Consider the following 14,450-nt stretch of genomic DNA (forward strand, 5'->3'; position numbering starts at 1 on the left):
CCAGAAAGCTCAATTATATATTTTTTAATTAAAAAAATTTTTTTAGTGTTTTATTTATTTTTGAGAGAGAGAGAGAGAGACAGCGTGAACAGGGGAGGGTCAGAGAGAGAGAGAGAGAGACATACACAGAATCTGAAGACAGGCTCCAGGCTCTGAGCTGTCAGTACAGAGCCCGATGCATGGCTCAAACCCACAAATTGCAAGATCATGACCTGAGCCAAAGTCGGCCACTTAACCGAGTGAGCCACCCAGGTGCCCCAATATCTTTTTTAATTTTTAAAAAAATCTTTCATTTATTTTTGAGAGATGGGGGAGGGGCAGGCAGAGAGAGAGAGAGAGAGAGAGAGAGAGAGAGGGAGATAGACAGACAGAATCCAAAGTAGGCTCCAAGCTCTGAGCTGTCAGCACAAACCCCAACTCAGGGCTTAAACCCACGAACTGTGAGATTATGACCTGAGCTGAAGTCAGATGCTTAACCGACTGAGCCACCCAGGCAACCCTAAAAATATTTTTTCAATGTATGTTTTTGAGAGAGAGAGAATGTGAGCAGGGGAGGGGCAGTGAGAGAGGGAGACACAGAATCCAAAGCAACTCCAGGCTCCAAGCTGTCAGCACAGACCTGATGCGGGGCTCAAACCCACAAGCCACAAGATCAAAGTCAGACGCCAAAGTAGGACGTCGTCCAAAGTCGGACAGTTAATCAACTGACCCACCCAGCGCCCCAGAACGTTCAATTTTAAAACACGAATATCTCAACACATGGGAAATTCTTTTATTTGTAAAGTGAATAAAATATTCAGATTGATATATATTTCTTATAAAAGTATCATCAGTGAATTTTCACTGAAGTTTTCTTTATATTCAATGAGGTATCAACAGAGCTCAAAGACTATCTGTTCAGTGATAGATGTCAAAACTCTGCCTTTAGATAATCTCAGGAATTCAAAAGACTGGAATGGATCGGGGAGGTGAGAAACAGCTACAGTCTTCCCTACCTTTATTCCCAACAAACAAAACCCTTCCTTTAAGGGTGTGTTCCCAGGCTGGCAGGCAGCTCAGCCTCCTATCTGGTCTTAGTAGACAAAAAGGCAAAAGAAAATGCTCTGAGCAAGATCCTAGACCCTTGAAGTATTTGGAGGTTCTAGATAATTAAAATTTACAAACCAGAGTTGCTAACTTTGTTAAAGACTCTTACAAGAAATAAAAAAGAGAATTATATAAAAGAAAATACCTAAACTGCTCTACAATGCTTCATTCTTTCAACATATATAATAGTCTGTACTTCTTTCTTTTAGACTACAACTTTTATTTTTGAGAAAAACATGGAGAGCCGTCAGCTAACAAAATTCATCATATGCACAAATGCCATGTCTCCCTTCAGAATCTACTGCAGACACACCTACCAAACCTACAAAAGAAATCTGGGACCTGTTTTTAATACCTACCCTCTGGAGGTCAAAAATATTATCATCCTTGATTCCTGTTTCCTTCAAATCTCACATCGAATCTGTGAACAGTTTTTGACATTTCTACATCCAAATAGATCCTAAATCCAACCATTTTCCAGGATTTCAAGAAACCGTATGTCAAGATTATCTTTAGTCTGAGAAATTATTATTTTTTCATTGGTATGAGTTTCCCTGACTCTATCAAGCCTCCCTCCTGGACTTTCTTTTTAAGATTCTTTTAAGGGATAAAATCAGATCCTATCACTGCAACTACATAAAATTTAAACTTTACCTCAGTTGATAAGAGCATATTCCCAAGTAGCTTACCTCCTATTTTTACAGTGGGCAACTCTTTGGCCCTTAAACGTTCCAAGTCTCTTCCCAGGCTTTGCAGTTGTTCAGTTCCTTCTATTGGAATGCTCTTGCCCTATGTCTTCACTAAGTTATACCATTCTCATTACTCATGACTCAGGTCCTAGGCTCAATTTTACTTCTTTAAAGGTCTATCCTAACTACCTTAGCACTTATGCATAGGGGCACATGGACCCCAATGTTCACAGCAGCACTCTCAACAACAGCCAAAACATGGAAAGAGCCTAAGTGTCCATCAATGGACAAATGGATCAAGAAGATGTGGTTTATCTACACAATGGAATACTCCATGGCAATGAGAAAGAATGAAATCTGGCCACGTGTAGCAACATGGGTGGACCTTGAGGGTGTTATGCTGAGCGAAATAAGTCAGGCAGAGAAGGACAGATACCATATGTTTGCACGTATAGGAGGATTAGGAGGAACTTAACGGAGGACCATGGGGGAGAGGAAGGGGAAAAACAGTTGGGGAGAGGGAGGGAGGCAAGCCATGAGAGACTCTTAGATGCTGAGAACAAACTGAGGGCAGATGGGGGGGAAGGGAAGGGGAATGATGGGCATGGAGGAGGGCACTTGTGGGGATGAGCACTGGGTGTTATAAGGAAACCAACTTGACAATAAACTATCAAAAAAATTTTTTTTAAAAAGTCTATCCTAACTACCTTAGCTAAAAATTACCCACATGTCCAGAGTGACCTTGCGGTCATTATTTTATTTGCTTTGCGGCAATTAAGTATTTTAAATTATTTCCTCTATTCCACAGGTTCATGTCTACCTTCTGTCATCACCATGCAAATGAGACCACGGACCTGGTATCTTTCGTAGCTACATCTCTAATACTTAACCAGAAGGTATTACCTAGGTCAGTGTCTGGCACAGTGTAAGCACTTATTAATAGACTTTTTAGGTCTATTTATTTTGAGAGAGAGAGAAAGCAAGCCAGGGTGAGAGTGGGAGAGGGGCAGAGAAAGAAGGAGGGAAAGAGAATTTCAAACAAGCTCTGCATTGTTAGCAGTGTGGAGCCCCACACAGGACTCAAACTCAAGAACTGTGAGATCATGACTTGAGCCAAAATCAAGAGTCAGACATTTAACCAACTGAGCCACCAGGGCACCCCATACTTACTAATACTTTTAATCAGCTAACACATGCCTTAACTGTGTAACAATGAAAACAATTTTTTTCGCATGCCCTTTCCTCCACTTTCTATCTTCAACTCCCACTTTCCTCCTGATAATTTCCAAGAAAAATAACTCTGAAATGTCTTTATGGTAACACTGCTACAGAGAAATAATAGTAATTTTTTTTTCCACAGAGGTCATCTTACTTTGTTTTTACTACACATTTAAATTTCAAAGTCCTATAAGTACCTGTATCTTAACATATCCAAAAGGAAATTTATCATCTTTTGCCACACACTTGCTTCCTGTTTCCGGTCTCAGGAAAACAGTATCACCACATATCGCAGAGACCGCTAGGTGTCTTCCAAAATCTGTTCTGTTCTCCACCCGCACTGCAGTCGGGTGTGACCACAGCACCAAGTTCCCACTAAAAGAACATGATTGTAAGGGATAGGCGCCATTTCTAGGTCTGGCTCTTAACACCCCTCTCTCCTTTCTTCTAGCTTCTGGCTAACAGAGGTGGCAACAGCCTTGGAAGGCATGTGAAGAAGATGGCAGATCTACCGACTTGGATCCCTCAATCACTATATGAAACAGTCACCACTTGACCTAATCAGATGGTTAAATACTCTTAATTGTCCACCAAGGTAAGCAACATCCACTCCTGATCATTAAGTGAGAAATACATGTAAACTTCATATTCTTTAAGCCACTGAATTTTCAGGTTCTCTTTGTTGTAAAAGCTTAGCTTACTCTACCAAACCTTTATCCAGTTGCTTAGGCAGAAATCTACAGTAGAGGTACAGGCAGGGATGTGTCTAAATACATATATTCGACGATCAAGTTCTAACAATTTTATACCTTATGATATAATTCATCTGTCTTTCCAACATCTATGCCCATTCCTAAGTTCTAGCCATAATCATTACAGCCAGGTTAACTGCAACAGCTCTCTGATTGCCCTTGCTTCCAGACTTGCTTTCCAAAGTGCAGTCAAAGGGACAACATAAAACATCAATATGTTCTACCTTTAATACACACTGCAACCTCCTAGAGAATAGGCCTATAAAAGTCTTTATTACCTGGTTCTTGCTGCAAGCACACTGAACCATGTTCCCTGAGAAAGTTAAGCAAATATTCATTTTCTAGAGCTACGAGATAAGCCAGGGAGACAGCAGAGCTAGCAAGAAAACTTTGAAGAAGACAGTGGTGATATAATTATGTTTTAAATGTTTGTGCTAAACATTTTAAAATATTTTAAATAAGCTTTTCAGGAAACTAGTTGTTAATCAACTTTTAAAACCAACATTGACAAAAGACAAAATGACCATTTAAAAGTCAAGAAAAGACTTACATGATGATTTATTCAAGAATTTTGCAAAACAGGTGTCCCACCTCACTCTCCACCTCAGCGTTTAATGAGAAGGAAGCAAACATTGAGAAAGTATGCAGACAGAAAGACTTCAGTCATAAAAGCAAATTCTAGGATAGATGGAGTTAACAAATAAGACCAATTTCAAATTATCTAAGTCACTAATTTAAATGATGATTATAATTTATTTTTAAAAGAGAGAGAGCAAGTGAGCAAGCAGGGGAGGGGCAGAGAGAGAGAGAGAATTTCAAGCAGGCTCCACGCTCAGCACAGAGCCCAACTTGGGGCTCAATCTTAGGACTGTGAGAACATGACCCAAGCCGAAATCAGAGTCAGACGCTTAACTGACTGAGCGACCCAAGGATCCCTGATCCTCCTTAAACAATAAGTACTTACTGACACTCTGAGCTAGGTACTGCACTAAGCACCAAGAAATGGCTAGACCAAACAGCCAACCAACCAACCATGACTGTAGTTGTTTAAAGCCCTAAGTCTGGTGGTAATACAGATATAAATTATAATAATAAAACTTTAAGTACTGCATAAAATAATGAATAATGTACTCTGGACACAGAAAGGGAGATGTGTCCAATAATGACTGTAGGATTCGGGGTAAATTTTTCAAGGAAAATAATGCCTGTACCACATATCGAAGGAAAAAAACAAATGTCAGACTGAGATAATGGAAAGTGTAATTCCATACAAAAGGAAACAACTTATATAAACTCACAAAGGCATGCAAGAGCTTAACCTGTTTTGGGAACTACAAAGAGTTGACAGTGCTGTTATCTGGGAAGCAGGGGACAGCAGTTGATAAGACTGCAGAAGGGAAGAATGTTAGGGAAACAGCCCAGAGGCAGGAAAACCAATGCAATTCTATTTACAGGGGTTTAGAGGAGACATATCTGTATGTGAGAGTGACAGATACCTTCAACTAAAATGGGGAATAAAGGAAAAGAGCAAACTTTTTTCTGGGGAATATGAAGACAGGCTTTGTAACAGCACGTTTAATTCAAAGTACCTAGACCGCCCAGGTGGAGTTGTCCAGTTATGTCCAGTACAGGTTTAGAGATCAAAAGGAAGATCAAGGCTTGAAACAGAGATTGGTAAATCTTCAGCATTGAGGGAATGGACAGATTTACCCTACATGAAGAGCGGGAACACCACACTCCAGAGAATTAAACTGCCTTTCCCATTTTATATGCTCAAAAATGTAAGCTACTCCATTAAGGCCAACGGAAGTACAATTTAATCTGGATCCTATGGTTAGGTTAGTAATCTAAACGAGATCCCCAGTCCTAAAGCCTGTTTAGCCACATATTTTATTGTTATTAATATGTTATTAGCAATCTTTTTATTACTATGGTTCTCATATCGGCCCAGGATCTCCCAGAAGTACTCTATATTATCTGCACTCCCTGCACTAATCTGTATCAGGAGAGTCCTCCAGATCAGAATGCAGGTCTCTTGGATCAGAATTAATCAAGCAGTTACTGTGAATGTGTTTTATACTTTAGGGCATAAAAAACATAAAACGCTTAAAATATGTCTTTTAAATGACTACAATTCTAGCTTGCGTTAAAAGACAAAAACACAGGTAATAAGTCCTGAATATAAGTTCATCTAGTCTTTGGACAAGCTGCAAGAGATAATACTTTCTCCCTTTCCCATTGATACCTAGCTTTGGAAAAATTTAATTTTGCTTTTGATGGCAATTTTATGAAAAGCCACTAGATGGTGATATTACCTTTTAAAATGTTCAAAAAACTTTTATTATGATTTACGGTAACTCTTAGAACCATAAAAGATATGTTTTCCAATACACTTTAAATAAGGATGCTAAAGATTTTAAATCTTTCATTTTGGGGCACCTGGGTGGCTTCCCTGATTAAGCGTCTGGCTCTTGGTTCTGGGTCAGGTCATGATCTCAACGGTTTATGAGTTCAAGCCACATTTCAGGCTCTGTACTGATAGTGTGAAGCCTGCTTGGGATTCTATCTTTCCCCCTCCCCTGCTTGCTTGCTCGCTCTCCCTCTCTCTCTCTCTCTCTCAAAATAAACTTAAAAATAATTATTAAAAAAATCTTTCTTTCATCTTAAAGTTGTGAATAATGAAATATAAAGAGATTAAGTGACTTGCCCAAGATTAACTTCTTAAATAAACAGCAATGTCAGCACTAGAACCAAAGTTTTCCTGATGCACATATTTATTCATACGGGACAGTCACTTAAAGAAAAAAAGATATTCTATCATTTGGGAAAGCAAACGGAGCAATGACTCGGTAAAATAAAAACTCAGAAATCGGTATATTACTGTGGCTAAAATTTCAGGAAAAGTTGATCTTAAAATAGCTATTGAAAAAAATGAATGAGTATAAAGAAATGGGAAAAACCCTCTGTTCTCAAGTTCTGTATTTCCCAAGGCCAAAGTATAAACACTGATATACAAAATAAGAAAATGATTTTTCAAGTTTAAAGGAATCATTTCACTCTAGTTTTAACCCAGTGGTTCTCCTTTCTTCTACTGAACCACAAGTGACAGAGGAGATCCACACTGGTTACACACCACCTCCCGTGTTCAAGTCCTAAGTACTAGAGAGAATACCATCCAGTTCTCCTCAAATTCAAAAAAGATATCTGAAACCAAGTGAGTGAGGATATAGTTGAAGCTATTACAGAGGTAAGCGGACATGTGCTCGATTTTTGGAGAAAAAAAAAAAAAATCTTGCAATGATTTCTTGAACACTTCAGTTATTCTATCTGTAATAGCTCGTTACTCAGAAAACACTTGAAAGTGATTTAACATTTGGATGAGTGTTATTACTGTAAAGCCTTACTTTTCTTCCTGCTTATAACAACAAAGAAGTATGAATGAAAAATCATGGCACATTTATTTTTAAAAATATATAGAAAAGTTGGAACAATATTAAATCTGCTAAAGGCTGTATGTTAGAAATTGGTTAGGTTATTAAAATTTACTAGAACTTTGGATGAGATCAACAGCTCATCATCACCGACTGAGCTGGGACTGCCTTCCTGACTGTGCCTCATCCTGCTTTCGATTTTCACTTTCTGATACATGTAAATAATAAACTGTCCAAACTTTCCAAAAAAAACTTTCTAGAGCAATGTATGTATTTTAAAGTCATTCCATTAAAATTAAGCCTCCTCTGATGTTAAAGAAACTGGAATTATTCAAATCTGAGAAAGTTTTAAGGGAGTACATAAGCCCCCGAAAACCTTTGCTTACAACAAGGTTGTTTGTTTTTATCTTATGAAACTTGGTTAAGCAGAAAAATTTACTATATATTATCTGAAGATGCAAATTTTAAATTTCCTATCTTTCTAAGCTCAACATTCCTATATCAATTCAGTAGAGCAATGGGGACCCTGGCTCAGCGAACACACCACACCCTTGGCACTCCACTGAAACCCAACACTTCAAAAGGTAAAATAAATGGGAAAATGGATTTTGAGAGGTTAAATTTGACATTACGGTTTTTCTGGAACATATCTATTCTAATGTGAGTGAATATCAGCATAACAAGACTTATACAATTAAACTTTCTCACAATAAACAGTCTGCTTAAACAAAAGGTTCTAGTGAGTTTACAACAAACGTAACTGTAGGTAAAACATGAGTTTTTTAAAAAAAGGAAGTCCAAATTAACACCTAAAACAAAATTTGTGAGCTAAAACGTGCTGTATAAAAAGCATATACTGAACGACGATTTTTCACTAAACATGAAAATAAGATGAAATATGGTAATTTAGCTATTCTCCATCTCCACTGAAACCTAATGTGAAATCAAGAAGAAAGGGATTTATATTCAAGTATGACAAAAACATACACCTGTATTAAAAAAGGATGACTGGAACTACAGTGAAATCTCAACCAGCTAAACAGAAAGAATCTTTAATTAAACAGAACTTCCTGAATAGTCAACGAAATTTAGTTGCTCAAAAAATATACTTTAAAGAGAACTTTTGGATTAAGTGCATATTTGGCCAGCTTATTTTCTTCTTCAGTTTCTACCGAGAGGCACTATTACAGATGACGGAAAAAATAAACAATTGGGAGTTAGAAACTGAACTATATATACTCTTGACTCTGCCAACAAATATTTTCTGATCTTTAAAGTACCTCAACTCTTTATGGATCTCAGTTTTATCAAATGCAAGATGAGGGTTACAGCCTTTAAGCTTTAGAACAGTTTTAAACTTAAAGAAAAGAAAAAGACCATCCTACAACTCCTGTCTTAAAATATTTATTAGAAATACAGCAGGTAAAACGAACCAAAGCTAAAAGCTCTGCCTCAGGCAGGTCTGCAACAGCTGGTCTGCACCAGAGGGTCGCAGGGCTTTATTCTAATAACGGTGTCCGAAACACGCCACTTAAAACCTCTCCAGACTAAACAATGAAAATAACTTTCAGAATGATAACAGACACAGCAAGATTCAAAAAGAAATAAATTTTTCACTGTAAAAAATTCAAACAAGGGGATTTTTTTTCAAGTAACCAGAAACTGGCCAACATTCAGTGAAAGTAAGTACCTATTTCTGAGAATTCCAATTAACTGACATATCATCATATTAAATTACAGTTGCGCTAAAGAAATTGCAGAATTGTCAAACATAAAGTATTTCAGAATCTATATCTGAAAATAAAGAAACAATGCTGTCTGATAAGAAAGAAATGGGCCAAACTAGAGACAGAGTAAACCCAATTAATTCCAAAGTATATTTATATAAAATCCACTACTTCACAAAAATATTTTATCTTAAATTCCATATTGGTGTTTTTTAAGATTTTATTTTTAAGTAATCTATACCCAACGTGGGGCTCAAATTGACAACCTTGAGATCAAGAGTCCCATGTTCTCTACCCACTGAGCCAGCCAAGCACCCACACATTAGACAAATCTGATTTCACTACCACCAGGCCCAAAGGAGCCAAATGGGATACATATCCCAGGGCAGCCGGGTAAGCTGTACATAGAAAAGTTACACAATGGAACTTTCTCACAATAGTTTGTTTAAACAAAAGGTTCTAGTGAGTTTACAATATAACTATAGATAAAACATGAGTTTTTAAAAAAAGGAAGTCCAAATTAATAACTAAAACAAAATTTGTGAGCTTAAACATGCAGTATCAAAAGCATATACTGTACTAAGATTTTTCACTAAACAAAAAATCACAAACATCTTAGTATCTGAATCTGCACTTAAGACACATTTAAAATGACACATTTTAAAAGAAATTTTATTTACCTCTACGTGCCAAAGAAATAATTATTATTAAATTGAGATAAATGCATAAAATTTGTAACTAAAATAGTCAATCCAATTACATTATGCAATCCAATCCAATTTTATTATTTCATGTATTTAACAATGAAAAGGATAGTGTATTTCCTTTTTCTTAAAAAAGTTTACTTATTTCTTAAAAAAAAAAAACTATCAATAAGCTATTCTTAAACCTGGTCTCTATTATCTATAATACTCATTTGAAAATACTCTTACCTTTCTTCCGAGCTATACAATCGAGCAAGTCCAAAATCTGCAAGTTTTATTTGCCCTCTGGAAGACAAAATGAATATAAAGTATTAGTCTACTCTGAAATCATACATATTTGTACCTATTCATAGATACCTAATCATATCACACACATTCATATTCTATTCCTAGAACTAATAAAAATATGCTTATATAAACCTTAACTTTGATCACATAGCAGTACCCCAAGTCCTATAAGGAAAGGTAAATAGATAAACAAGTAAAAAAAAGTGGTACTTTTCCTTTGATAATTTCAGCTACTATTATTCTAGTACCACCACCACCACCACTACTACTATTACTGTACTAGTATTAACAGTATTTTAGTACTAGTTAGTTCCTATTTAGAAAAGTACACTTCAATGAAAATAAAACAAAATGGTACTTAGAATTAAGACATATTACTTGTTCAAATCAAATCAATAATGTATGACAACGAAATTGTATCATTTTAAATTTATGTTTAATTTTCCAATTCTTAGAGGGGCTAGGTACATAGAACCCTTTCCATCAACTAAAATCAGAACCAGGCATGCCTCACTTAAACAAGTAGCACCAATGATAAAAGAATTATGAGAACTCAGGTTATGCTATCAGTAAAATATTTAACATAAACATTAAATATCTATTTGTGTGTGTGCGCGCGCATGTGTCTGTGTATACACATTTCAGTAAGGTTCACTTTAAAACTGTGATACTGGTGTAAAAAATATTCTACATTAAAAAAAATTCTTAGATTTATTCTTAACCTAAAGCTGAAAACATTACTCATTACAAGAATATCCATTCACATTATTTGGAAGAATATCAAACAAGAAAATCAATTAAGTATTATATTATGCACATTAAAAACCATTATTGGAAATTAATCAAAGTATATTTAACACATGTTCAGATGCAGTTCTGGCAGTAATAATACTGATCATATTAAAACAGTTTGAGCAATAAATTTTAAATCTTTTAACAGAATGGAAATCTACATTATATAACACTCAGTTAAAACACATATAGAAAACTCATACCATACCTATTATTTAGAAGAATATTTGAACATTTAATATCTCTATGCAAAAAGTTCTTCTTATGACAATAATCCAGACCTTCCATGAGCTGTCTCATAAATGACTTTATGTGATTTTCATTAAAATGAACCAAGCCTGATTCCAGTAGTCCCATCAGATCATGGTCCATATATTCAAACACCAAATAAAATGCACCTAAGAATAAGAATAATTAACACGTTAAAATTTTTAATGCTTGCAACTTCTCTATAGGCTCGAAATTTTAAAAAATAAAATGCTGTGAAGAAAATGATACCCTGAACAGAAGTCTTACTTTGTGACTTCAATAACATTCATCTTTCTCTCTGAATATAAAATCAATAAATACATCCCAAGGAAACATCTAACACAGTTTGCTTCAGGGGAAGAACACTATTAAGATATGGAAATCAACCCTACAGTGCATAGCTTCTGGGTATGATTAATGTAAAATAAATTCTTAACTATATTATATATTGAACAAATTGTCTCTCAGCAGAAGCTGAATAAAATCAGCATAGTTCATAAAGAAAATTTAAAACTGTGAAAAGAATTGTGTTTAATAAAAAAACAATCTGGGCCCAGTTTGGACTTTAAATGATTTCTATTAAGCCTTCAATAAACATATAATTCTGTCTGTACATCTCCAGAGCATTTGAAAGCAAACAAATTACAACCTTATTTTATAAAACCAGCTTAATCTTGCTACCAAAACCTAAAATAGCACATAGTACATACACAACAACTGTACTTATCAGAGATCCAAAAATCCTAACTGAAGCTCGTACAAACTGAATCCCAAGCTATAGGTAAAAATATTATAATCAGACAGTCAGACAAAGTATAATTATCAATTCAAGAATGGAAAAAGCTGATAAAATTCAATGTATCTATCAAAGAAAAAAAAGCTATCAATATGCCAAAAAGGTCATCTGAAGAAAGTTAACAATTAGTTCCTAAATAAAAACAGAACCAAGATCTTACTCATAGTACAGTTAAAAAATTATTCTTAAAAGCTGGGAATAAAGGAGTGAACTTGTGATGAGTCACTAAATTATACACCTGAAACTAATATTACACTGTTAACTAACTGAAATTGAAATAAAAATTAAAAAACAAGTTTATAATGTACCTCTCTCTCAAACCAACAAACAAGTCATATTTAGCAGTAAAATCCCAGGTGTTATGAACAAGAGAAGACAGTAATTATTACTAACTGGTAGAAGTTAGTAAGTAAAATTAAACACAATGTATAAACAATGAAGGGGAGAAAAGCAGAATTATTGGTAGATGACTATTTTCCTTGAAAACACAACAGAAAAAGAGAGTACCTACGTTAGAGAAAATCATATACAAAAAGTAAAAGACTTCATTCTTATATGCAAGTAACAACTCATTAGAAAATAAAATTTACATGACTCCACAAAAGAAACATTACTACAAATGACTGGGAAAATAAACTTTAACAACAACTATACAAATTCATTAAAAAATACCAAACTGTAAAATTAAAATTGTATATTATAAAGTAGTTTTAATGAAAGAACCAAGGATTTGTTTATATTTTTTTTTTGCTGAGAGGATACGTAACTTCACAAAATAATTCTAAAATTCACCTTAAAGAAAACAAGAACCAAAGTACCAGCCAAAATGTTTCGAAAATTAACATCTGCCCTGCCAGAGATTTAATATAAACTGTAGGAACACCCAAAGAAGTATAATATAATATACACCAGAAAACAAAGCCTCAATATACACCCAATAATTATGAAAGCAACCATTTTAAATCAGTGAGGAAATAGCAAGGTGAAGCTGATATTGGGACAAATACAGAACCCCCACAGGAAGACGGGAAGTTACACCAAAGACAAAACACAACCTCATAAAAAGACTTAATAAATTTTACTAAATAAAAATTCAGAATCATGTACATAAGTAAACAATGTGAAGGGTAAAGGCAAGGGGTGCCTGGGTGCTTCAGTCGGTTAAACGTCCAACTCTTGATTTCGGCTCAGGTCATGATCTCACAGTTCGTGGGATCAAGCCCTGCTGAGGGCACAGAGCCTGCTTGGGATTCTCTCTTTCCCTCTCTCTGCCCCTCCCGTGCTTGCAAGCGCGCGCTCTCTCAAAAATAAATAAAAATAAAACACAATTAAAAAAGAAAGAGACGTAAAGGCAAATCGCAAACTTTAGAAATATATTTGCATAAAACAATTAATATCCTTAATATAAAATAAAGTCTTACAAATCAGTACATAAGACCAATCCCACAAAAAATTGTTTTGTGTCCAAATACACAAAAAATGTTTAATTTCACTATCAATGCATTATATTTCTATTAGATTTGAATTTAGAGGTGTAAGAATTAAAATTAAAACTGTCTCTCTATACAGATGACATTACCTTTTGGTCCCTAAAAAACACATAAACGTTCAATGAGAAAATTATTAAAAACAGTAACACAATTTTAAAAAAAAGGTCATAAAATGAACTGTCAATATGCAAAAGATGCTTATGTCCAAACACACAAAAAATGTTTAATTTCATTATCAATTCAAATATACAAAGCAATATACCACTTTTAACTAAAGGGAAAAGGATTTCAAAAGAGAGACATTAAATACAAAGTATCAACAAAGGTGTGAAGTAAACCTGTTGTGTAGTATCAGTAAATTAGAAGATTTATAAAATATAATTAGGCAACATACACCAAAGCTTTAAAAACTGCATACCCTTTTACAGGGCAAGTGCATTTATAGATCTTTAGCATAAAGAAATAAAGAGCGGAAAGATTTAGCTATAAGCATGTTCACTAAAAGCAGTATACCAATAAAGTACTTAAAGGCAGAACAATAAGCAAACAAAAAACTGGCTTATTATGGTACATCTATACCATAGTGGGCACTTTGAAACTTAATGTAGACGTACAGTATTGATGTGGAAATGTATTAATGATATTAAGATAAAGTAGATACTAAAATAGTATGTATTTGATAGATCAATCTTTGATGACACTAAATAACACGGAGAAAGTATTTAGAATTTGCATGGTGTAACAGTTACCACAAGCCACATGTGGCTATTCAACACTTGAAATCTGGCTGGACCAAATGTGCTGAAAGTGTAAAATGTACAACAGATTTCAAAGACTTACTACAAACCAACCAAAAGAATATAAAATACCTTTTTTAATTACTTTATTATTTTTTTAAATGTTTATTTATTTTTGGGGAAAGAATGAGACAAAGTGAGAGCAGGAGAGGGGCTGAGAAGAGGGGGAGACACAGAATTTGAGGCAGGCTCCAGGCTCTGAGCTGTCAGCACAGAGCCTGATGCGGGGCTCAATCTTACAAACTATGAGATCATGACCTGAGCTAAGGTCAGATGCTTAACCAACTGAGCCACCCAGTCACCTCAAGAGTATAAAATTCTTTAATAATTAGTTATACAATTACATTCTAAAATAATCTATTCAATATACTGGGTTAAATAAAAATATTACTTAAGTTAACACTGATTTTTTTAAATGAGGCTACCAAAAT

The 14,450-nt window shown here is 34.9% G+C and overlaps 1 protein-coding gene across 1 annotated transcript in view; it reads right to left on the reverse strand.

Moving 5' to 3' along the window:
• The window catches only part of CDK13 (cyclin dependent kinase 13), a 115,266-nt gene that overhangs the window by 30,180 nt on the left and 70,636 nt on the right, over positions 1-14,450 (reverse strand). The window contains exons 7-8 of the mRNA XM_077781157.1: positions 10,896-11,085; positions 9,836-9,892 (exon numbers count right to left, since the gene is read on the reverse strand). Coding sequence (XP_077637283.1) covers positions 9,836-9,892; positions 10,896-11,085 — 247 coding nt within the window. The remainder of the gene's footprint in view (positions 1-9,835; positions 9,893-10,895; positions 11,086-14,450) is intronic.

The sequence above is a fragment of the Crocuta crocuta genome, unplaced genomic scaffold (genome assembly GCF_008692635.1).
Source record: "Crocuta crocuta isolate KB4526 unplaced genomic scaffold, BGI_CrCroc_1.0 scaffold108, whole genome shotgun sequence".
Classification (NCBI taxonomy): domain Eukaryota; kingdom Metazoa; phylum Chordata; class Mammalia; order Carnivora; family Hyaenidae; genus Crocuta; species Crocuta crocuta.